The sequence below is a fragment of the Gymnoscopelus braueri genome (assembly GCF_963280865.1).
Source record: "Gymnoscopelus braueri genome assembly, chromosome: 3".
Taxonomy (NCBI): Eukaryota; Metazoa; Chordata; class Actinopteri; order Myctophiformes; family Myctophidae; genus Gymnoscopelus; species Gymnoscopelus braueri.
This window is the reverse complement of record NC_137612.1, coordinates 20,175,930-20,201,038: the sequence shown is the minus strand read 5'-3', so window position 1 is coordinate 20,201,038 and position 25,109 is coordinate 20,175,930. Positions and strand designations below refer to the sequence as shown.

Below are 25,109 nucleotides of genomic sequence, written 5' to 3'. Positions count from 1 at the left end.
TTTACTTTGCTCGTCCACAATAAGCTACCTGGCCTGGCGAGGAGCACATTTTACCTATATTGTACAGTATAGTATATATAGCCTACATGTAGCCTACACATTTCATCCAAAGAAATATGAGGTATACAGGTCAAATCCTGGCTATTAGAAAATGTTTCAGAATAGCAAAGGTTGCATTTTACAACTTATTTCATGCATTTGTTTTAATTTCTTTAGTACTATAAACAGCTCTCCATTTTTCAACTTTTTCGTCACATAATACCCTACTTTATCATACAAGAGTGTCAAGCAAAAGTATCCATTGTGAGCTTACAGATCTGCTATTTTCACTATTTCTGATTAATATCATTCCATTTCCTGAAAAGTAACAGTTTTGGACGTATGCTTCCACCTGTCTATGCCATGTACTTTAAAACCTAAAGTCAAATAAATCAATCAACTTCAAACTACAAAGGGTTCGTTCGCATGTAGAGGGCAATAAAGAAACGCAAAATGAGTTTAAAATAATTTTTGTCTTCATAAGTGTGGCAAATTAACAAACAATACATTGAAAGTTTGTATTGTAAAACCTAAGCAACATATGATTGAAGTTGGTATTTAACTCCTTAAAAGTAAGAAGAGATACTCCAATTTTAAAACAATATCTTTATTGCCCATATGAAATAACAGTGAAAACAGTAGGCCTACATGATCCCATTGCCTGCATCCCGTTTCTCACTTCAGCAAAGAGCCATAATGTTTGCACTGTTTTTTTTATTCTTGCAGGAATAAGCCTATATACTTTGTAGCCATCTCTAAATGCCACAGTGAGTATTTCTATAGATCTGTTGAGGTAATTAATGTTCAAACATGAAAAGCAGTTAACATTTGTAATACTTAACAGCTGCTCGTGCACTCATTTGACATGTTTGAAGAAATTGCAGTGAGACCACAAGCTTCCACTAAACGGGGGAAACGCTTCTAAGAAAAATATTCCTTGAATTTTTCTCTTAGCTTATAATACAAAAAAAAACAGTATTCTAAGAACAAACCTATTCTCCTAAGTGACTGCAGAACACTACTGAAGCCAAGCTCCAGACAAGTGGATGTCACTTAGATTTGTCAACCCGTTTCTATTGAGTCAGGGCAAAAAGCGCTATCACAAATTCCTTGAGTGTTTATTAGTATGTTTAAATATCAAAAGCCAGCAATCCTTTATTCCATGTACAGAGAACAGTGGGTTTGCAGTCACAGTTTTAACAGAAAGTGAAAAACCTACTCAAAGGAAAAACGTATAATAAAAAAAAAGAACATGAACAAATTAAAGCACTTTTTTATGTATGGACACTTGACAAATTCAATTTTCTGACTTTCTCCCAACATACGTCCACTTCAAGCATAGCTAATGTTGAGATGTTTTCCCTCAATGTCCAAGAAGCCCAGTTCCTACAGCACATAGACAAACAGAGGATTAGCTCACCATGCAACCAAGAAAACAATCTTTTAAAATAGTATTCACCTTTAGCGTTTGTTATGGTTCATCACAATTCAAAATACATACTGTATCAAAAAGCACCAAAATGAATAAATATTACATTTAGAAAACATGTACACATGGAGGAAGCAGTTGTCATCTTTTAACAGTATGTTAAACATTTGAACTACTCGCTCCAAAAGTCAAAACAAAACATCAGGACACTATCCAAGACAAACATTTAAAGTACACTCACCTTTAAATCCCTCTTCAGGCATACCAACTGAAAAAGAACAACAAGGAATCTCTCAATATCAGAATGAATGTATTATATATCCACTTTCTGCAAAAAAAGTTATTATGACTGGCACTACTTACCCTGATAAACATCATCCATTGCACCATAATCTGCTATTGGTTCATCAGCCTGCATGGAGAGAAATGTAAAATCACTTTGGCCCAATGATAAATGTGGTTTTAATATCTATATTCACATATTATGCCATCCCATGGGTCCAGTATTATAGCAGTTGATATTAATAATACCTTCACATATGGCTTTTTGATAATGCCATATGTGAGAAAATGGTGTTTAACACATTCACAGCCTGAATTATTTCTGGCCGCGTTTGCCCACTGCCAGAGATTTTTCATTGAAGGAGCCGAGATACAGAATTTTTAAGTTTTAAGTTAACAAGGAAGTGGATAGGAGTCTAGATCTTCGAAAAATCATATCTCCTTGGTCTTTGGGTCAACATTCTTTTTGAAATTTTTGAAAAACGAGTTAATTCGATCTAGGCAATCAAGCGATGGATTTGAAAAACGAGTTAATTCGATCTAGGCAATCAATGTGTTAACACATTGGGTGCCAGAGGTTTATTAAAATATTATACTTTGAGTGCCAGGACTTTTTAAACATTTTGAACCTTTTTCAAGTAGTCACAAAATATTTTCAGTGATCACCGTCCTCACGGTGATCCCCTCATTACACACATACAGGTCTCGTACAATCGGGGGGAAAAAATTTAAAACATTCGGAAATCCATTCCATAGTTGCAGCCAGCTGAAAATAGTTAAATTAACATTGTAAAAAAAAAAAGTGCACAGGAGCCGAGATACAGGTTTTTGAAGTCATAAGTTAACCAGGAGGTGGATTGGAGTCTAAATCTTGTAGGAGTGATATTTCCTGTTGCTGTGAAGGAAAAAAAAAAAAAAAATTAAAAAAAAAAAAAAAAAAAAAAAAGTAATTTTTTTTTTTTTTTTTTCAAAAACCGTATATATACGGTTTTGGCACTCAACGTTAGTATGCGCAAAACCGTATATATACGGTTTTGGCACCCAATGTGTTAAGATGCACCGGTAATCCGTTATATTTTCACATTCAAACCAGTTGCCACGATTGACACAGCCCTGGGTAGGCCTCCCAGCTTGGTGAAGACTTGCACTCCTTTTCAATTTTAATCCGTACCCCTGATTTAACAAGATGTTTCCATTATGTTTGTTACTATCCTGTGGCAAAGAAAATGTAGCACCCTATAACTGGAAATTAAACTGGAATGGAAACTGGAAGTTTTAAGCAATATAATACATGAGGTTGTGGACATACCTTTAGACAGATAATGCTCTCAGGAATAACCCCAAGGGTGCCTAGTGTGGCCGAGTCATCTGTTAGACATTGCCCATTGATTGATAGATTCTGGTCAAACGGAGCCACTGAGAAGGCATGCATGATCTATAGGACAAGACATAGACAAGAAGTATTACCCTAATTACCATGGAGAGGCCATTATCCATAAATACAGAGTGTTGGAACTGCTCAATGCTAAGAATCATGAGCATGTTTAAAACATCCAGCAATATGGCAAAATGTATGCTTTTGTTTTACTCATGGAATAGCTTTGTAGTTACAAATGTATTGTTCTATCATTTATTTAACCATAGATATGAAGAAATTGATGGGGTCATAAGCACCCTACTTTCACGTTCACAGTCAGTGTTTATTGCTGTGGATACCATGTGCAATGCATCTTCATATCAAATAAACACATAACGGAGGGCCCCCATGTATTGATTACTAACTATTTTGTGTTTGACACGGAAGCACAGCATTGTTATGAATGGACAGTCCCATTTTTTTCTATGGATGTAACAATGCCAGTCACAGGTCAGCTCACTTTGGGCATTCACCTGTATTTTGAGCTCCTTCAGGGTCTGATTGGCAGATACAATAAGTGCTTTCTCTCCTCGTAATTTCCTGTGCCGCGTACTTCTCCTTATACCTCCCGTCTTGACAGCGTTGGGCGTGGGGGCGGGACCCGGCACAAAACCAGCAGTTCCGTCATCAAGCTTTAGGCGCTTCGCCATGTCCTCTGACTGGAGAAGAGAAAGTCATGTGAGCAGGAAGTCAATGCAAGAATCAAAGTGTCAAAAGGTCATAATCGCACTGACATTGGATAGATGTATAAGGCTCGGGTCAATAGCTGCATTACTGCAGTTATGTGATAAATTATGTGAGCTCATTAACGCCATTTAAAAAAATATATTATTTTATTTAAGGGCCCATGTTTTGGGCCCAGTTTTTGGTGTTTTTGGGAGTTCTGTGACATCCCTTCTACCAAACAAAAAGAAAAAGAAAGTGAAATCTCAGTCCTGTATTTGTGGGCTGTTTGTTTTGGGCTGTCTGTTTTGCACCCGACAGGGATTCTTGGGTTGGGCGAGAAAATGTTCTTCATCCCTGTTCGCCATGTTTTCGTGCACTGCATTATCTGTGTATATAAAAACTGTAGATTTTCCAAGCACCACTGTGAAGCAGTCGGTTTACGATGACACTAAGAAAGATCACAGCAACTGGAACTAGCCAGAATTGCTATACCCGTTTTGTTGCAAAGGCTTCCCTCCACACGTTTGCTTATCTTTAATGATAATGATGAAACTAAGAAAGATCTAAGAAAAAAGTGCCTTCATTAAAAACTCCATCAACAGTGGCCCCTGCAGCCACAACAGGTAATTTATCATTGCAGCTGAAAAAGCCTCAGAATACACAGACAGAAAAGATAACCATGCTTTATCGGAGATGTTTTTATTAAACATATAACATGTTTAAAAAGCAGCATAACGTAGCCACTTAAAAACATGTTGGTGCAAGTTACATGAGTCCATAGTGTGCGATATGAAATGTAAGCTTAACATAAACATAATAATCATTGTTTACTATCATCGTTTATCACTGACTTTCTTCCAAACTACAGTATGTTCAAGGACTTTTGAAGAGAAACTAACCTTATAAGTAACTTCAGCTTTGAGCGAGGGGGATTTATCTTGTGTGTCTGACTCTGATTATTCATCATTTATCAGCTTGAGTACTCGATATGTACAGGTAACATTTAAATTAATATGTATACATAAAAGACACCCATAAAAGACAGAAGCATCTACAGTTGGAGTTAGTTTGCAAATGTTACTTCTCTATGTGGTGAAATACAGTTGACACTACTTGACCTAGTTTCTAAAGCCAAATTTATACCTTGTCATACGATGGTGTCACTTGCCAAAAAGAACAGATTTACAGTAGAAGCTAACAATGTTCTAAAAACCTTTCACGGCATGGCTCTAAGAAACAAGACATCTACAAATGGGTCTGTCTGTTTGTCTGGGGCTGATCTCACAAAATTCACTGGACTGATCAGTGCCAAATGGTCCAAAAAGTCCTTGGCCAGTAGGCCAAGGACTTACCGCCACATATTAACAATGTAAGAGAATGTCGGTCGGATCCGGCTGAAACCATGCCCAAACATAGAGTCAAACATCATCATACACATCATAGATGATGGATGTCACAGAATAGCCACATCAAGGCATGACTTGTGCCTTAATGGTGTGCATTGTTCTACAGCTTATTCATTAGGTTACTGCCAGTGGTGTGTTCTAGTTTTTTTCCGAGGGTAAACTATAATTATTCCCTCCCACACGGCACGTGCACATGAAATAACGGTCATGAAATAACCACTCTATTGTTAAGTAGTTAATGTGTGAATTACTTCAAAACGGCTAGCGGTCATTATCACCTCAAGTCAATAGTCACACATAGGCCTGCACATCAGACGCCACATTATCACATAAAAAAGGCTATTTGAACTGAAGTTTACATTCTTGCTGCCCCCAGCCCCTCCTCCTGCGTATCAGATACGCTTTCTCTGACGTTTTTTGGATGGCTACGCTTGGCTACGAACATTTTCAGCAGGTCACACTATGTATATAGCGTAACACGGAAGAACACTCCACTGGTTACTGCTGTTGCTATGTTGGCCGTCTCACCTGGCTGAAATCAGGGTCTCCTTCTCCATCAACCTGGGGTCTTGGGGGCTCTTCCCTCTCCTCCTCTACCTCTGAGCCGCTAGCATTCTGCTCTGAAGCACCCTCCTTCATCAGCTAGATACCAGACCGGGACACAGAACATTGGACTTTATGGCCATGGCCTTAGTTTACACACACATTTGCACTCAAAGGACCACAATGGAAATAAGCTCGAGGTTTTTTTGTGTTTTATTCTTCAGAATCGGTTGTATTTGTCACATCACAGTTTAGAGGTGTAAAGCAGTGAGTGGGTGATTTTTTTTCTTTTTGTGTGCACTCCATCTCTTTGTAGTATTACGTGAGAAGAGAGAGGATATATTTCTTACAGTATTGTTTCAAAGATCAATTTGTGCAGCATGGAAAGGTAAAACCCCACATATTTTACATGGTTAAGAAGGCAGATTTGTACAGATACCGTCGTATATGGTCATGCATGCATTTTTTTGTGAGTAAAAACATAAATCAATCAATCAGTCTCAACATTGCCAAGACTAATCTGGATTACTTTGGTATATGAAAACTCTAATATTCCCCTTACCCTCTTGTCATCGATGATTTTGCGGACGTAGATGGTGGCCTGGGCATACTCTCTCAGGTCTCTCTGCTGTTGGAAGAGGAAGCCCTCTCGACACTCCCAGCACAGCTCTAGATGCGCACACACACACAAACGAAAATAAACTGTTTTATATAGCATGTGATGAAGCGGAAAACATCCATAACAAAAGGCATACAAAACGTCTGATAGTGTGAGCCATTCCCACATCTTACCAGGTTGCGTGCTGTACTGCGGAGTGGTATCCGTGGGTGTGGACAGACAAGAGCGGTGAATGGAGATTGGTTGGTCCACTATGAAGAGTTTGCTGATCACCTCCCATTCGCTGGGCCAGAGCAGAGCTATACTGTGCAGTAAGAACATCACAACATGAAACCGATATTCAAAGAACAAAGACAACCCTAGTAATCGTAAGTAAGCGTTCAAACAGTGACCTCTACATTCCAGGTGGTTGCTCATGGAGTCAATAACAATTCACAGATGAAAGGAAGCCTAATAGGTGAACTCCAAGCACACACTGGACAAGCAAGGAAAGCAAAAGTTAAAAGCCTTTCATGTGACCCGCATAGGTCTTCCTCAGAGCGTGGATAAAGGCCTTAAGCCAATAGCCACGCAGGTCAAAACCGGTCCGTGTCCTTGCCGTTTTTAACCGTGTACATTAACTTTTATCCTTGATCATCCGGAGTGGGCTTGGAATTCGCCTTCCATTCATCTATGAAACCAATAGTGCTTTCCCATGCAGACTCCTGGCAAGCATCATGTCAGACAGAACTATCACTAATAGTACATAACCTAAACTGCTACACATAAAACAAGGGATGAGGAATAGTGACACTCAGGCGATGCCTGTCAGTAATTGATAATGACTTTGATATTATTCATTACCCGCTTATTTGCATTAATGTAAATTGACACATAATGTAACAACAAAGCAACATCATTCATTTTAAAATGATTTAATTGCTTACAGCGAAGAAAATAGTCCATTATATTATGCCAGGTGTGTACAGCGCAATATTTTCGGCTCGCAAAACTGTCAGCAAAAACTGTCGGCAAAAACCAAGCACCGCAGAGTTTTTGTTTGATCGATTCAGGTGCGCAATCTCCTTCCATAGCAACGGTCTGTTCTTCAAAGCAGCAGTCTGCTATCACGACATAATAGACAGCTGAATTCAGTGATTGACCAATCAGAATAGAGCATTCAGCCAAGCCGTGTAATAACAATGTTTATTATCTCACCAGAAGTGGTCTGTGCCACCCCAATTAACCTGAGGACTGTGAAGAACACTGAATCACAGCCTGCCATATGACCTGGTGTGTGTTTGTGTAATTAGGGATGGAAGAAGCAACGTGTAAACAAGCTTATTGATCCTTTCAGCTGCAAAAGTGAAAGCAATCAATGAATGCGCTGACAGCAGCACGGATGTATACTGGGATTGTGTTGGGGTGAGGAGATTCTAGTCCAGGAACACTCACTGTTGGGCGTCTCCATTGACCAGGGAGTCGTAGGTGAACATGAAGCCTCCATGTGGACAGAGCAGCAGGCTGTTGCCCACATTCGATACTGGAGAAGATTTTGTAGGCCGTCTATAAAACGCAGAGAAAAAGACACAGCATACTTGCGTGAGAGACCGCAAGATTCAGCAACCAATGGCGAAAACACAGTCAGTGTCATGAAAGGTGACATCATCTATGTACCTGGTTTTACTACAGGACTATAATGATTTCACCCCTTACCAAGCTGATGCTGAGTGAAGACGAACCTTACCGTATAAATTTCCGCCACTCGTCCACAAAAAACAGAGGGACTATGTAAAGTACTTCAGTTTCCTGGAACGAGAAAGAAGACTGCATTGAAAACAACTAGATGCATCTAACACACACACACACAAACACACACACAGCCCCTGACAGTTTGTCTCCGAGCTGGGCGGTACACTACCTGAGGCCACTTGGTGAGTGTGGGCCGGTTCTTCTCTTGAAACAGGTTGGTTAGTTGATTCTTCTGTTCTGTGGCCATCATCTTACTGACGGCCTCGTTGTCCTTCTCCTCCTGCTCCAACCTCTGCACAGGACACGACAACAGAGGCACAACTTAAAGTTATATTTCCCCATCAGATCCTGTCTCATTCTATATATCCACCACCCCCTCCTCATTTGACTTTCTAGGATCACAAGAACAATTTCTGAGCCTTGTGCAGTTAAATTAAATGCCGATATGCTAGGAACTGAGGCATTGTTCTATATTGGTTCCCAAACTTAACTTTAGCCGTATTTAAGTGAAAATAGACGATCTACCAGCCCCATTCCATCGAATTGCGAAGCGTCGTGAGCTTGTAGATGTGCCATTTTCACTATTGCTTAAACGCTTTTTAAAAAATTTGAGTCCACAACCCCTAAATGGGTCCCGACCCATTGTTTGGGAAACAGTGCTCTAAGTTGTTCTGGAGGACAACATCAGATAAAAATCTGAAAATGTAAATATGTATAGAGATCGGGTAAAATGGTAAGCCTTGTGTTCCAAGATGATACAGCCATCTTTTGTTTGCATTTAAACCTACCAGGCACTGCGAACAAGGCTCTTGCTCTTGGGTAAACTCTGGGGCTTTGGGGAAGTAAGCTCTCAGCTTGGACCACACCTCCGATGACACCAGTCTTCGATCAGCGTCTAGGATACTCAGACCCGCTGGAAAAGGAATACACACACACAATTGTTGATCTCAAGACTAACATTATACTTTGTGTGCACATGCAAGATAGAAAGAAAAGAATAATACCATGAGTACAAAGGATGTCCTCGTTGAATGTCTTCATCTCGTCCTCGTTGCCCTCTGGGAGGTCCGCGCCATACTCTACAGAGAAACAATAACCACAGATGTAAGAATCCATCAAAAGAGGCACATTTGTCAGTCAGTTTCAGTCATGTACAGGGAAGTAGGACAGAGGACATCACCAGGTCATCACAGGTTATAGTATCAGCTTCTCAGGGTCAATCATATCAAAGTATTCAGTCTACTTAAAATATGAGACTTTGCAATAACTACGGGGGACTAGCTGATTATGATGTATAAATACTAGATCAGCATCTTGGCAGGAAGTTTGTCTGTTGATGTTTTCTTAACCCATTGATACCTGGAACGCATCTGTGTCACTTTAGCTTTCTTTGGCTATTCAAAAATAGCAGATATACAAGCTCATAGCGCGGCACCGAGTGCCGCGCTACGAGCTTGTAGATCTGCTATTTTTGAAAAATCGTGAAAATTATTTTTAAAATATTTTTTTCAGATTATTTTTTTAGGATTTTGAAAATGTTTCGAAGCGGCCTCAAGTCTTAATGGGTTAATAATATCAAGCTGACATGACATGATTGATGGATGTTTTAGGCGATCAAGCAGCGTCAGGTACTGGTGGAAATTACTGAAATCCTTTGTAAAATACAGGCGCTCATATGCTGTTTTTCAGTTAACAGTTAACTTCCGATGGGATAATTCTTTCCACAGCTGTGGAGTGAAGCCGGGAATCTTGGGGCATGGGCAGTGCCTGTCAGTGGGGAACAGTGAGGAGCAGGGTGGAGGCGGCGCTCCCAGTGGGGGCTCCTCACTGGCTCCTCACTGGCTCCTCACTGGCCAGTGAGCAAGTACGGACAGCAGTGACAAGACTACACAGAAATGTGCGGGGAATGTGGGAATTGGTTTAACAATTATATTGGGATAACAAAAAGGGGGGGAATTAATTGACTAATCTACATTTATTTCAAACAAAAAAGGTCCACTGAACTTTGTCAGACCGTAATAAATGAAGCGAAGTTTGTGGTCTGGCTTTGTGAGGCTACATTCACATGTCATTGGTGATTTTAGGATACAAACACCCATAAACTAGTAGGAACTTGACTCTTTCAAAATTTGGAAGGTTTTTGAGCCATCGAAATAAACAATGCTACTACTAAATGTATAAGTAGATGGTTCTTCTCTCTACCGTTACTGCTGGTGCTGTGTGGTCCCTGTCCGTTGGTCTGTCCATTGTTGTGCTTCGTCTCCTGCTCATCCTCCTCCAACTGCTCTAGAGCCAGCTGACGCCAGCTGCGCAGGGATGCTTTCCCTACCCAGTAACCCTCATCACTGCCGCACACGCACACACACACACACACACACACACACACACACACACACACACACACACAGTATGACTGTCAGCTGCAAAATACTAGCTGCTATACATTTGATTCCAGAGGCACCATATGCAGTACCATTTTGAAAAGAAAATAGCATTAAGCATTTTCAAAACGTTAAGCTTGTCATGGATCTGTTTTTGGCTAACGGATTGTTATAAATGATATGATTTCAAGCCACAACCACATTTATGGTTTGGTTGGAAAATTACGGGAGAAGCAGGAAATAAAATGGTCTTTAAGACAGAAATAAGTACAGGCCACAATGATGGGAAGACAAGACAATCAATCACACACGAGCACAATCGTCTACTCGTGTAGTGCAGACAAGTCAAAGGATTCACCCTCGCGTTACAACAAACTTTCAGGCCGTGTACCTGAGTGTGCGTTTGACCAGGTTGGACACTTCCCTGTAGTCCTCATTGAGCTGGTTCTTTAGTCTGAGTACCCTGCAACGTTGGCCCACACACTCTTTACACAAAGACGAGGCTGGACACACAGACACACAAAGAAGAAACATCCATTAATGGCAATATACTGTTAAGTACACCTATTTCCTCTTAATAATAACCTGTGTGAAATGTGGTGCAATGTGAGGTGATGGGAGAGATTTTATTGTGAAGGTACGTCCGGAACGACCGGAAGGGCATAGTTGTTGTTGTTGTTGTTTTTGTTACTGGTGTGTGTATGCAGGCAAGATGGCAGAGAGCGCCAGTAATATGGTTGTGTAATGAACAGACAAAAGTCGTCTTATTACGAACAATTAACATATTCGACTCTAGAACTAAAAGGTATTGTACGTTCATAGATGTGACAGTACTAGCTTAGTACTATGTTAGAAGAGACTCTGGTATATTCTAATTCAAAACAGTGAGTTTGTCTGTCTCCAGTCTAGCTCACCAGGGGAAGTTGAGTCACTGAACAAAGAAAATGTCATTTATTTTATAAATAAAGATAAAACAACCCTTGCACGTGACTTACCGCTCAGTCTGGGCCCTCCCCCGTAGCGATCGTAAAGAAGCTGGGCAGCCGCCAGGGAGACCCTCTTGGCCTCGCCCACTTTGTCGGGGTGCAGCTTGCCGTGAGAGCACAGGAACAGGGAATTGTTGATCTCCTTTGTGGCTGTGGAGTCGTCTAGCCACTTCTTCAACCATTCCAGAGGAACAAACTCAAATGGTTGGCCTGGAGGAACGAGAGAGGAACATCTGAAAACATAGAAAAAAGATAACCTGCACAGCCACAGATGCGCAAGACCTGCCAAAATAAATGACATTAAACAGCCTCACCCTAGCACAATTATTACATTGTAAATATTGTCTTCTTTGGCTCATTATTATTGTCATTATATTAATGGATTCAGTATAACATATTACACAATTTTGCTGTCGGGGTTATGAAAACTTACACATAACTTAAAGCACCACATCAAAACATCCTAATTTATTTTCTCTGGGCAGAAGCCATGATTTGAGGTGCAGTCACTGCAAGGAGGTGCTGGTCTCCCTTGTCACTTTCAACTGCCTATGAACTTGTACTGATCATCTCCGAGGCATGTTTGAGGCCAATATCACATGTAATAATTGTAACAGGACGTTATTAGGCTAGGGGGAGTCAGGGAACGTCTTTACCGACCGTCTTGTGCAGGTAAAAGCTCGTAGAGCTCCTTCACCTCCTCGTGTTTGGCCTTGCCCTTGTCCACGCTCTGCTTCCTCATGTCAGACATTTCTAAGCACCACTCCTCAAACTTGTGGTTGTCTCGGTCCACCAGCCTCTGCAGGAAAGCTTGGAGGGTAATGAGGAGATACAAAGGGAGGAGTCATGAAAATAAACGAATATTTTTGATTAAAGACAGAGTAATACTTGGTTGAGCAATGCGTTGTGAGATCTGCTACTTTCACTGCGCCACACCAGCGCACAAGTATAAATCAGGCGTAATGATTTTCTACATTTACATGCTACCACCTTAGTTACCTCCCCAAACAAATAAACTGAGCTACCTACTGTAGCTACATAGATGGAGAGACTGCCCACACTTACACATGAAACCAAAGGAAGAAACTAAACAAATAAACCTCTCTAGCACTTTAGGATGATGGTTCATTTTGAGGCCGTCATGTGCCCTCACCTGGTACCTCGACAACAGGGACATTGGTCCCAGAGGGGTCTGTGTTCTGCTCCTCCACGATCTTGTATACCAGCATGTAGGCATTCCTTGAGCAGTGGTAGCCTTTACTACATTTGGGCTTTCGTGTCTGGGATTTCACTGTCTCAGCTAGAAAAGATAAATTACAGGAAGAAAAGAGGATACTGGTTGGAGAAACTGTACTGCAAACACTTCAAGACTTAAAACTCATTGCACTGTAGTGCAGATGGGGGATAAGATACGGATAAGTGTAACTTAAAACCAAAATGTTCTAACAGGATTCTTAGATGTTTTCCTATTCGAATTGGCATACAGTTTGTTGACCTTTGCTTCTCGATGAGTTTTTAAGTCTTAGCTCTACCAATGATCAATATAAATGTATATCATGTTGAATATTTAGCAGACACTATTGCCATAATAGCAATAAGAGAAATGCTTAACATGGTTCTACACCTAGAGAAAAGGTTGGAAATGCTGGAAGATCTCAAAACATTTGCCGTTACATGTAGGCTACCTAGCACCCGAGGATGAGTTCTTGATACACAGAATGCATTGGGAAGTGTTGTCAGAGTTTCACGTCCTCCTCACAACACATCAACTTGAAGTTGAATTGACATTGACAGGTATACAATAGTGGGTGAAATCATTTTCCGTACAAGCTTCCACAAAGTGATAGGATTCAGGTTCAAATTGTCCTGCCATGTCAAACCACTCACTAATGTCCTCTTCGATGCCCAGCTGGAGCTTCTTCCCCTCCATCTTTTCAATCTCCTCGTCGTTGAACTTGTACCAGTCGCTGGTGCGCGCGTCCTTCACGTGGGCGATGTAGTGACCAGAGTAGGCGCTCACGCCGCGATGGATCAGCACAGCACTCAGCTCGTACGTACACTTCTGGTCTGGGGGATATATGATGTGATACAGAAAAATAGCCCTATTATGTCACAGAAAATATTATTCAAGTTCAATATACTGTAATGTAACAAGACAGGGTCTAATAACTGCATGGCTTTACTGTGGACCTCTGACATCATATTGATGATGTTAGTTAATATGGAGGGTGGGCGGATCCAAGATGAGAAAATATTTGGGGATTTACTTTCTTGGCCTACTAGCAGCGTGCACAAGAAATGTGGCGCTGGATCGGTCCAGCGGTTTGCAACATTAGCCACGGCCAGACACACACAGACAGATGCTCCTCTAGATGGTGACCATATTCACATGGCTGCCATTTCTCTCTCGTCATACCACCCCGACCCACAAATATGATGTGAGAGCAAAATGGACGCCATGTGAATACTATCAATTTTGAGTGTCATCCTTGTATAGATACCTTCTTTTCCATCCACGAAAGGCCCCATTTCCAGCAGCTCTGGGAAACTGATAAATGTGTTGAGCTTCTTTTTGTGGCCCGTTTGTCTGTTTGAAAGGACAATACGATGAAGTAGTGCAAAAGTTAAGCTGTTTTTTGTTCTGTTTTGTTTTGTTTACAGATTTCGACAGACCACAGAGCCGTGGCTAACCTGTCAAAGACAAAGCGCATGAGCTGTAGGTTGAGAGTGCTTGGGAGGCTGTGGAGTTTGATCCGCCTGGTGGCATTCTGTTTGCTCTGACAGCTCTCGCAGTAGTAGCGGTTGTCCCCGTCAAGCTTCTCCTCCTGGTGGGGGGGAGGCAACACATAACACCATTAGTTGATATAGGAGTACATCTGAGACATGAGACAGAATCATTTCTACCACTGACTAAAAATACAAAGGCCTAAATTGTGACAGATTCTGATTAATTCAGAGACACAAATTCGTAATTGTGGGTCAGAATTAATCAGAATTCCATGACTTTTTCTTGCAATTTGTGACAGAAACACAAGACAGTCTAAATTACGATAAAGAAACTCGGAACTCACGATCCAGGCCTTTTTATCTTTATTCAGTGGCATAAATGATCTTCCATAGACACATTTACCACTCCTTTTCACCACTGGATCAGCACTATCGGCACTGATTCAATGTTTTTCAGAGTTCTGAATGATTTGCTAATTATTTCTATATTTAGCTTATTATTTCTACATTTGGCTCATTTTATTTCTGTACAATAACAAAAAATAAGTTTGAAAACAATGACTGTGTGTGATAATGATTTGGAAATCAAGATAAATACACTAAACTATGTAACACCCTGTGAAAAGTGACATATACTGTACATGTATATGTATTGTGTAATTGCTTCTTTGAGGAAGTCAAAGGACATACATAGCTAACTTGCTGTTGCAATATTTAAATATACACAATGTGATCTCTTGAAATTGTACCATAAATGCATAACGACAGTTCATTACAATATGTTTTACCTTGAGGAACTCAGTCACACATTCAGTGAGGTTCTTGTGACCCTGGATGTTAAGCTCCAGCTCATAAAATCGGGACGGCAGTGCAGATGCACGGCTGCACTGGTTACACCTGGGGCACAAAAACACATCAAACACATTCAACCAATGTCTTCATTAATCACTGTAAAATAAAATGGTAATGGTAATTGGTGTACTTACATAGCGACTTTGTTCAAAGTGCTTTACAATGTGCGTTGCATTCACAAACACATTCACACACTGGTGGCGGAAGACAACCAAGTAAAGCACCAATCTGCTCATCGGGAGTAGCCAGGTAAGGGTTAAGTGTTTTGTTCAAGGACACTTCGACAAAGCAGCCAGGATCAAACCGAGAACCTTCCGATTCCAAGTTGGCAATTCTACCTCCCAAGCCACTGCTGCTTATACTATTACTAGAAATAATGAGTGAACCAAATAACCTCACTTCCTTAAAATGCATTAAAAGATCAGTAGTTTTCCTTGGATCCCAATCCAGAATCATAACGTTAAAAAGCCAATTACAGAAAGGTGCTGTGTCCACCAAGACGTTTTTTCCTAGGCGCAGCATTGTTTAGAATGGGAGTGCTGTGTTTTTGGAAACCCGGCAGCATGACGAGGCACTGAACGTCTATTTTGCGTTCACGTGTCCCAATTCTTACCTGCTTGCCGAGGGTTTAAATATTTTCAACTCAGGCGTTTGGAAGCGTTTTTGAGCGAGCGCGTTGCATTTTCAGCTGGGAAGAAATGCTTTGATGGGCACAACCTAAAGTCTTTATACTCAAGCTAACCCTGTTAAACCTGCAAACTATAACATTTATGTCCTTCCTAGGATTAGAACCTACACAGGAGATGACATTTCTACCTGTGAGCCAAGACTTGGGCAAGGGAGATATTGGGTTTATACAAGTTCAAGGACAAAGTTCTGATGCCTCCTTTGATATACAAGCCTTTAACTGGAGGTGTTATTAATGTGAAGAGTGGGATGCGTGAAACTCCCCCCAAACAATTTGTTAAGTGGCATTGTGGTTACAAGGCTGATGGATGTCATAACGTAATGACTAATAGATGTATGTATGTAGGGTTGTAAGTATGTCCTTACATAGTGACATAGGAGAACTGTCCACAGAACTGCTGCTGGATGACACCCTGCAGGCTAGGGTCCTTCTGTTTGGACAGAGTGTCCTCCAACAAAGACAGGAAGAGCTTGGAGAACTCTTGGGCATCCTGCAAATTAAACACAACACTGAGATGACCGGGCTGGCAGGAAATAAGAGCAGCTACTGTCATATGGAAAACTGCTTACATCTGTTCTTGTTAAAGGCATAGTAACTTTGCCCTGTGTTTACATAACAAAATGATATAAGTTTTACCCATCATGTCCCTCGCAGCCACTGCAGAAGTGTGGTGGTGTTTTTTAGTGTTTTCACTGTCTGTTTTGGTAGCCCAAAAATGCCCCGGTCTACCAAAACAAACACCAAAATACAGTGAGAGGGTAGTGTGTTTCAGTAGGTAAACACCACCACACTACTGCAGCGGTTGATAACTGCAGGTATAGAGGATTATGATTGGATTTAAAAAAAACATATATATATATATATATATATATATATATATATATATATATATATATATATATATATATATATATATATATATATAGTTTTGTTATGTAAACACATGGCAAAGTTACATAATTTGCCTTTAATAAAGAGAGCATTTAAAACAATAAAACCACAAGTATGAAGTTGATTAAAATTGCTCTGTTTTAGACTGTATCTGCGCCTGTCTTGTTCTATATTTTGACTGAACTCAACTATATTAATCTAAAAGATAAAAAGAGGCAGACTTTAGGTGAATGCTCACCTGCTGTTGTCCTGTGTCAAGTCCCAGTGCCTTGACCAGCCCCGACGGGTCAATATACCGTCTGTTGCTGTTCTGCAATAGTGCAAATAGATACTGGAGGTGCTCAGAGATGGACTCGGGATCATAGTCTGAAACACATTTAAACTGTTAATTTCTGTCAAAAAACAATGACATATTGCATTTTGAATCTTTTTTCCCACTCGCTCGTCAGCCAAACCGTGGACATACGACGCAAAATTCAAGACATTCAAGGATGGTTACCAATTACCATGGAACGTCCTTTACTCAAAAGGCACATGCGCGAGAAGAATTGTCCATGGACAAACTCCAAACATCCAAGGATGGACAGGGCATGCGCAGGACTAACTGCAATCATTCATGGATGAACGCTGCAGTTCAGCTCTAGTTGGGCCCCCCCCCCAAGGTAATGGTAGGACATTTATTCAACCAACATTAAGGGTTTAAAGTTTAAACCTGACTCACTCCTACAGGTTGGACGGAGTAGAAAATGTGTTCAGAATCAGTATGTAGCAAAACTGGAAGGGATAGTGTGCAACTATGCATGGTTTACATTACACCCTCCCGGTGAAATTCCTCATGGTCAGGTGAAAAGAAGCCGTATTTTCCGCACTATAAGGTGCACCGTCAGTGCGCCTTATAGTGCGGATGCGCCTTATAATCCGATGCGCCTTATATATGTATCAATATTGGTTCCCTTGGTTTCCGCACTATAGGGCGCACCGTCAGTGCGCCTTATAGTGCGGATGCGCCTTATAATGCGGTGCGCCCTATATATGAAAATAATACATTTATTGAAGGTGCGCCTTATACTCAGATGCGCCTTATAGTGCGGAAAATACGGTAGTATCAGAGGAGACATGTGATTGTGTACAACTTCCGCAAGACCAACAAGTAGTGGCTGACACTGACAGGGACTATATACAGTACATGATGGTTATTGGCAATGACTAAATTGGGAAAGAATTAAAAATTATAATAATAATCCACCAGCCTACATAAAATGTATCATCCAGACATGTTTTGTGTAGGCTGGCATAGTTTTATTTTCCCCCAGCGATTCGGGTTAAAAAGTTGCCACAACTCGCTTAAGTGTCTATGATATTCAATTTTCCTTACCCGACTCGTCATTGTGCTCCTGTGCTCGAGAACTGTGACACAGGTACAGGCTCCTGCGCAACTCAAGATTGTGGAACCACACCTGCAGGAATGTGTTGACGTAGCAGGTTGCACCCAAATTGGTCAGACCCACAAAGGTGTTCTGATAGAGACAGGCAGATAGACAAGTCAGTTGTTTTCTTTTCCTACACTGCCTTCTCTTGACATCAAAACATAGTACTCTTCCTCTATTAACCACTTAAGTCCTATATAATTCATCTTCTGCCTACACATCCGTCATGTCCTAGTATGAGCGAATAGGGGAAGGGGATCAACGTCACGTGATTCCCTTGTCTGACCCTTTGTAGGGTCAAACAAAGGTGCGTATTGGTAAAAAACCCGGATGTGTGTCTCAAAGAATAGTATCGTAGATCTGCTATTTATTTCTTTTTTGCATGCAATCAATGACATGCCCAAAATAGGGACCACAGGTTGAAAGTGGTTAAAATTGTCCATGACACTGTCAGACCATCTTGTTACCCCACCTTTGAATCCCAACCCAATGCTCAAGAAGCCCTGAAGTGAGTAATCTGGCAACGACAGAGCTAACTGATGCTGGACTTGAGCAGCCTACCATTTCCATCATTTGGGACAGAGGTCAGGTGAGGCAGACGAAAACAATTACCATATCTCGACGCTCCGAATTTGGGTCATCGATGTTGTGGAAAGCATTCTCATCGATATCTCCGAGCCATGCCTGTTCACCAATACCTACAAGGCAGTTAGGGTTTCCCTTGCAATTCCTCCTGCAAGCAAGAGCAATGTCTGATTATAAACGCTGACACATAACATCATTATATCATGCTGTTTGACATAATGGAATTCATCCAAAAAAGTTCTGAGGCTTCATTTAACTCCACAACTTTACTGTGTAAGACAAGAGTTTAACTTTAGTCACTATTGTAGGTTTTGGGGGTGTTGTGAATAGGTGCATGTCATTAAACACAGCAGTGGTTCTCAAAGTGGGGTCCAGGGACTCTCAGGAGGTCTTGATGGGGTTCTAAATTGACCCTCACAAGTCAGTAACTGTGACAGTATACAAATGGAACCAAATGGACCCGTTATTTGCATACTGTCAGAGTTAAGGGGGGTCCTTGACATTTAAAAGTTTGAGAACCACTGAAATACAGTATAAAACACATCACACCTGCACGTTCCTCTCTTGCAGGCCGCTAAATTGACACGATATGCCATCTCTATGTGCTCCTGGCAGATGTCCTCCGGCCTCACGCTTTCAACCCAGCGCCAAGCCGCTTTCTCCAGCTGTAGACGCGGGGCCATGATCCTTGTAACCCCGCAGCTCAGTGTGGGGGAGCCGGGCGAGAGAAGGTCGTGGATCCTACCGGCCCGTTTTCAACATATGCTAACGGGCTAACCGTGGCTAGCAATGAATGATACACCAACTTAACTAGCAGCTATAGACTCTATAGCCGCTATGCTTTGTAACAAATAACGTCACCAATAATAATATCACAACGTCTAAACGTCTCTATAACAATACTTCACTTCTACATAGGAAAACGACACAGATAAGACTAGTGGCATTTTATCCACCGCGTTAGCTACACATTATTAGCCTGACCCGGCAAGCTATGCTAACGTTAGCTGTTAGTCCCCCTTTCCCGGTGCATCGTTAACGTTAGTCAGCACTGCGCAGCATTTGGTCAAAGTGGAGCATCATAGTCGAGCCTTAATGTGCGTAGTGCATCTACTTCGGCAAAAAATATTTTTTTTTTTCACATTTTATTGATAGTTTATTTTAGATTTAGCGCCCTTGCGTCAGTTTATAAATAAATTATTTCCTTGGTTGAAAAGCAACACGACGTACGCTGTTGACGTAGGGCAGCGTCACGGTTGTTGTGACTGGAAGGTGTGTCCCCCCCCCCCTTCCAGGCCCGATCAGTGCCATTCATTGACATCCAGGTGGCACCATTTTTATCAAAGAGAACATCTGATGTCTCTCACGCACAGTTTACCAGAAGTAACACAATATAAGCGCTATCAAATGTAAACGTTGCTCCACATGCTGCAAACGTGAATACTAGGTGGGCACTAGGGACATCTGGGCACCATATTTTTGGGATGTCAGGGCACCTGGAGAGGTGGGCACCAGGACAACTGGGCACCAAAACTATCTGGGCACTAGGGACATGTGGGCACCTGGACGAGTGGGCACTTAGGGGTGGAGATAACGGCACCTGGACGAGTGGTAGCCCTGGTTCAGAGCGTTAGTGAGTTCTCTCTAACGCTCTGAACCAGGGCTAGACGAGTGGGCACCCCCCGTTGGTGCCCAGTTGTCCCTAATGCCCAGATGTTTTGGGTGCCCACCTGTCCTATTACCGCAAAGAATTAAACACGCAGGTGTGGAGTTGTGATGCTGACTCAGCATCAACAAGAGACAAGAGTTGATGCAAAAACCTGGTTATTACAATATTGTTGTAACTGTTACAGTATTGTAATGATGACCAGTAGGTTTTAGATCCAAAAGAGTAGTCATGACAATGATGTTTTATTAGGAATACTCTATTCACATGCACGCACTCACATGTATTTCTGACGCAGTCAAAAGGTAACAGGATAGGTGAGCACAGGCTACAAGATTAGAACATTCTTAAACATTTGACAATTAAAGTCTAATATTTCTACAGTTGCTACAAATGTATACAAAACCTGTATATCCAGTCATTTTGGGGCATAAAAAAGAAGTTGCAGGATAAAATTAAGTCTGATAATGATGTACCGTGCATGTTCACATCATGTATACTTTACATTACTTACAAATATTGTATTTTTTAACATTTGGACAAAATAGCCAATTTTACATTGAGGTGACCAGATGTCCCTATAGTGCCCACCTATCCTGTATCCTGTCAAAACACCCAAGCTGGCGTAGCGGTCCAGGCACCTAGGCTCAGGGGTAGCCTGACAGCGTGTCGCGGGTTCGAGTCCCGATCCCAACGGCCTTTGCTGCATGTCAATCCCCATCTCTCTCTCCCATTTCCTGCCAGCAAAAACAAATCTTTAAACAAATGGCGTCAACTCATGCACCACTGAGACATGACAGACATCGATTTCATATAAATCCCTGAAATCACCCCTCTCACTCAGGGTAACTTCAAGAACACATCAAATACATGCTAACTGAACATAACCCAAGGACAATAAACACAATGACACACCCTTTTTCATCAAAAGCCAGTTTCTGCCGAGCCCCAGCCTCTGCAAGCACTTACCGGGTCAGTTCATGTGTTTCTTGCAGTCTCCCTCCCAGCTGTGTGAAGTAATCCAGCCCAGCCTCCCCCTTAATTCCAGCTCTAATGGTGACCCGAAACATCAGGTCACTTGAGTCCGTAGCTCTCTCCTGAACATAAGAGGAGCTGCTGGGGTGCAATGTGTTGACTTTTAAAATGTGGCCCAGCGCATCGAGAGAGGTGAGCTTCCCTCCCTCCAGGAATTACAAAGCCTGTTGCCCGGCTGCCACACATGATTACTTGATTTTTTGATTGAAAATTGTATTAGGCAAAAAGAATGTAAAACATCACAGTTACATTTATAATACTTTTGTAGTCCTTGCGGACTTGTTTCCGTTGGGGTCCTTGGTATTACCTTGTTCTTTCCTTCTACTTCTATTCTTTGTCCCTTTCCTAAAAACTACAAATGATGCGAGCTTGTACAGAAATAATTTCACCCACTGTTTTATACCTGTAAACCTGTGTTGTGAAAGTTGAAGGTGAGGTGAAGTTGAACCCTTGCATGGTTCTCACACTGTTAATGTGTGAATGTGTATATGAATGGGTGAATGTAACACACTGGATAACAATACTACAACTTCCACCGTCTCTTTGGCACTATCACTTTCGTATATGACTATGAATATACTCTATTCTCTCACATTTAATATACTTGATATCTGGTTTTAAGTGATGTCTCTATCTTACTTGCACAAGAGACTGAGGTACTCTGCCTAATTTCTATTTTATTTAAGTACACACCTTATATGATACATTTCCCGTTTATAAGTCAAACTACTGTAACACATTAAGATAACCATAACAATGACAAATGTGACAAATCATGGTTTGCAGGGAATGTAGTTGCACATTTAGCAGAGGGATTCTAAGTGGTAATGAACACAGTAAAAGCAATAACAGTGAATAGCTTTGATAGAGCAATTGTTTTCTCTATATACACGTTTATTGCTATAGTGTTGATGATTTCTTTTATGTTATTGTCTTTAAATGTCTTGATGAATTGATTACATGGACCACAATGGAAACAAGCCTTTACGGCTTTTTGGGTTATCTTTTTAGCATCATTGTATAATCGTGCCACTGAACCATTTGCAAACTGAAGTATTCAGTCAGTCAATCAATCATCAATCAATCAATCAGAAGACTGATGCAGATTATTTTACAAAGATTGAATTTCCCATTACTGGTGCTGTTACTATACAGTAGCAACCTCATACTCACTGGTGGAGGTGGCGTTAGTGGTGATGGTTTTTAAGAGCGCTGGTGATAGGCCTAGTTGTGGTCCTAATACTGGTAATGGTGAAATTAAGTGCTGATTATACTGCTGGTGGAAGTATTCCTCCTATACCTGATTCTAGCCCTCCTTAATTCACTCTTATCCACCTTCCAGTCACCCTTCACCCCAGCTCTTCCACTCAATGCCATCCACTACTTCCATACCATGCTTTTTTTCCACAATGTTCTTATCCTCCAACATTCTATCCTTATCTACCCCTATAATAACGTTTCATCCTTCTGCATGTCCCATTCCCTCTTTTTGTCCGCAATCCTCCTCCTGCTCACATTCTACGATTCCTCCTCTCCATTCTTAAATGACACAGGCACTGTGTGTATCATATTGTTTTTATTATAATATACATACAAAATACTTCAAACCAATAACTTCATCAATATAAAATATCCAGCATATAACCCTTGTGTACATAGAATTTTGCATTAGCCTCCTGAACTTTATTTGAAAAGAATTTTGTGTTGGATTGATAAATAATCTATGGAAGCTAGAGTGGAGTAAAAACAAAAAGTCGCAATTCTGACTTAATATTTGTAATTGTGTAACATATGTGTAATTGTGATTTTATATCTCAGCATTCTGTGTTGCCTTCTTGTAATTGCGAAATAGGCAATTGCAAGAATTGCAATATTCATATAATAATTATCTGCCTTGTAGACAAAAACACCAGAGATCAAATCAGACCCAACAGCATGCAAATGGACAAATTAATAAAGAAAAACAGATGTTCTGCAATAAGTATGACATATGATGACATACACTTAAATGAACCACTACGTCACAAATTCAACCTGCTTTGGCCTGCTGGGCTTACACAGAGGTGAGTGTTTAGACATGGATAAATTGTCCATTATGGCAGTGACAGCATCTGGTTTTATCTCCCGTTCCTTGGGTCCAGCTGCTCTCCTCCGCTCAGCAAACCCTTTTCTACACTCAGAACCACTCCGTCTGTTCTCAGACACATTTCGTGAACTTTCTGTTCGGCCTCTTCTCTGCTCTGAGCCACTCCTCCTCAAACCCGCTGACCTGTGGTCCTCTGACCATACGTTCCCTCCTCCCCCTCCTCCCGAAAGGTCTCTCCCAGCCCTGGCACATGAGCCTGGGAGAGTGGAATGAGGCATTGTGGTAGCACCATGTACAGGGTTGCGTACATTCCCCAAAGCTTGCATACGTTTCAGGTGGCTGCTGGCCCTCACAGGGCTGCTGCCCCTCACAGGGCTGCTGAACCTTTGAGCTCTGAATACCGAGCCCTTGTCTGATGAGTGCGCGCGGCTCTCACTGTAGCTCCTCTTGGGGAGGGGCGAGGGATTCCTGCGGTCTCGCACAGGACTCATTCCGGACAGACGGCTGTGGCCATAGGCAGAACGGCAACACGTCTTACTGCAGGAGGCATAGCGTAGGCGGCAGGGCGTGCAGGCACAGCCAGAGAGAAGGGCAGAGTGGCTGTCCAGCGCTGAAAGGAATGTGAGCGGGAAGGCGCGCTGACCCTGCAGGATGCACTTGGGAGAGCTGAGACGAGAGGAGGCAGCGCTGTGGGACAAACAGGTAGCACGCGGGCAAACGGGTAGCACGTCTGCCAAGCTGGACGTCCCACTCTCCTCCTGCGCCGTGCGGACCTGAAGCCACTCCAGCCTCAGCAGCCTCTCCAGGTACCGCTCCAAAGGGCCCACGGGCCTGGGCCGAGGGGCTCCTCGGCCCTCCATGTTGTAGAACACAGCCAGCTGACTGAGACTCCAGGAGTTAAAGGGTGGCGGTAGGAAGTCTGGGAAGTTAAAGTTGCCATGACTCTGTCCTCTGGGTGTTTGGACGTGTGAGGAGAGGTCATCAGGGCCAATGACCTCTGGCCTCAGGCTGAGCTGCGGAGGAACGCGGGCAGAAGGGGGTAAGGGTTGTCGCTCTAACTCTGACAGATCACGGTCACTGGCATCTTCTCTGTTGTGGCTACTTGCAACCGCATCCTCCTGGTCTGGTGACTGGTTCTCCGGTGAAGCTGGACTTGAGGATGACGGCTGGTGGCTGGGAATAGCTGATGCTATCCTATTCTTTCTGGCACCTGGAGCCTTCTGGTCTCCGTAGAGACAGCGCTGAGAGGCCTGCTGAACTTTGGGATCCCTTTTGTCTCCTGCAGAGGTTACTGTACGGGACTTTGACTCTGGTGTTTCCTGAGCACTATAGAATCAAGAATCAAGAAGGGTTTTATTACTTAAGCAGCAAAAAGTTGGTGGGCTTTGTTCCGCAGAACAGTGTAAACATAACAATACACTACAACAGCAAGGTAATAGTAGAAAAAAAAAGGATGAATAATACCACAAAATAAAAATGAGGATAGAAATACTGGATGCAATAAAAGTTGTGGTCCTAATACTGGTAATGGTGAAATGAAGTGCTGGTTATACTGCTGGTGGAAGTATTCCTCCTATACCTGATTCTAGCCCTCCTTTCCCTCTCGTCCACCTTCCAATCACCCTTCACCTCCTCAGCTCTTCCTCTCATCCT

The 25,109-nt window shown here is 42.0% G+C and overlaps 1 protein-coding gene across 5 annotated transcripts; it reads right to left on the bottom strand.

Annotated features, from left to right (window-relative positions):
* Positions 1 to 1,138: 1,138 nt before the first annotated feature.
* Positions 1,139 to 19,888, bottom strand: usp48 (ubiquitin specific peptidase 48). Of its 5 annotated transcripts, none has more exons than XM_080424872.1 (27): positions 19,219 to 19,888; positions 18,697 to 18,817; positions 18,033 to 18,174; positions 16,896 to 17,023; positions 16,132 to 16,256; positions 15,015 to 15,123; positions 14,191 to 14,324; positions 14,001 to 14,086; positions 13,387 to 13,566; positions 12,653 to 12,799; positions 12,160 to 12,309; positions 11,509 to 11,709; positions 10,905 to 11,016; positions 10,335 to 10,477; positions 9,137 to 9,211; positions 8,921 to 9,045; positions 8,302 to 8,424; positions 8,128 to 8,189; positions 7,836 to 7,946; positions 6,575 to 6,705; positions 6,345 to 6,451; positions 5,768 to 5,881; positions 3,641 to 3,829; positions 3,060 to 3,185; positions 1,832 to 1,880; positions 1,710 to 1,736; positions 1,139 to 1,425 (listed from the first exon to the last, which is right to left on the bottom strand). In XM_080424872.1, exons 1-27 carry the CDS (start codon positions 19,350 to 19,352, stop codon positions 1,403 to 1,405), a joined length of 3,174 nt encoding a protein of 1,057 aa, XP_080280998.1. In that variant the 5' UTR covers positions 19,353 to 19,888; the 3' UTR covers positions 1,139 to 1,402. The 5 variants fall into 5 exon arrangements, 4 of the variants coding, with proteins under 4 accessions (XP_080280998.1, XP_080280999.1, XP_080281000.1 ...); XM_080424873.1 differs by having other exon boundaries at positions 3,641 to 3,826; XM_080424874.1 differs by having other exon boundaries at positions 18,697 to 18,814.
* Between the last annotated feature and the right edge of the window lie 5,221 nt (positions 19,889 to 25,109).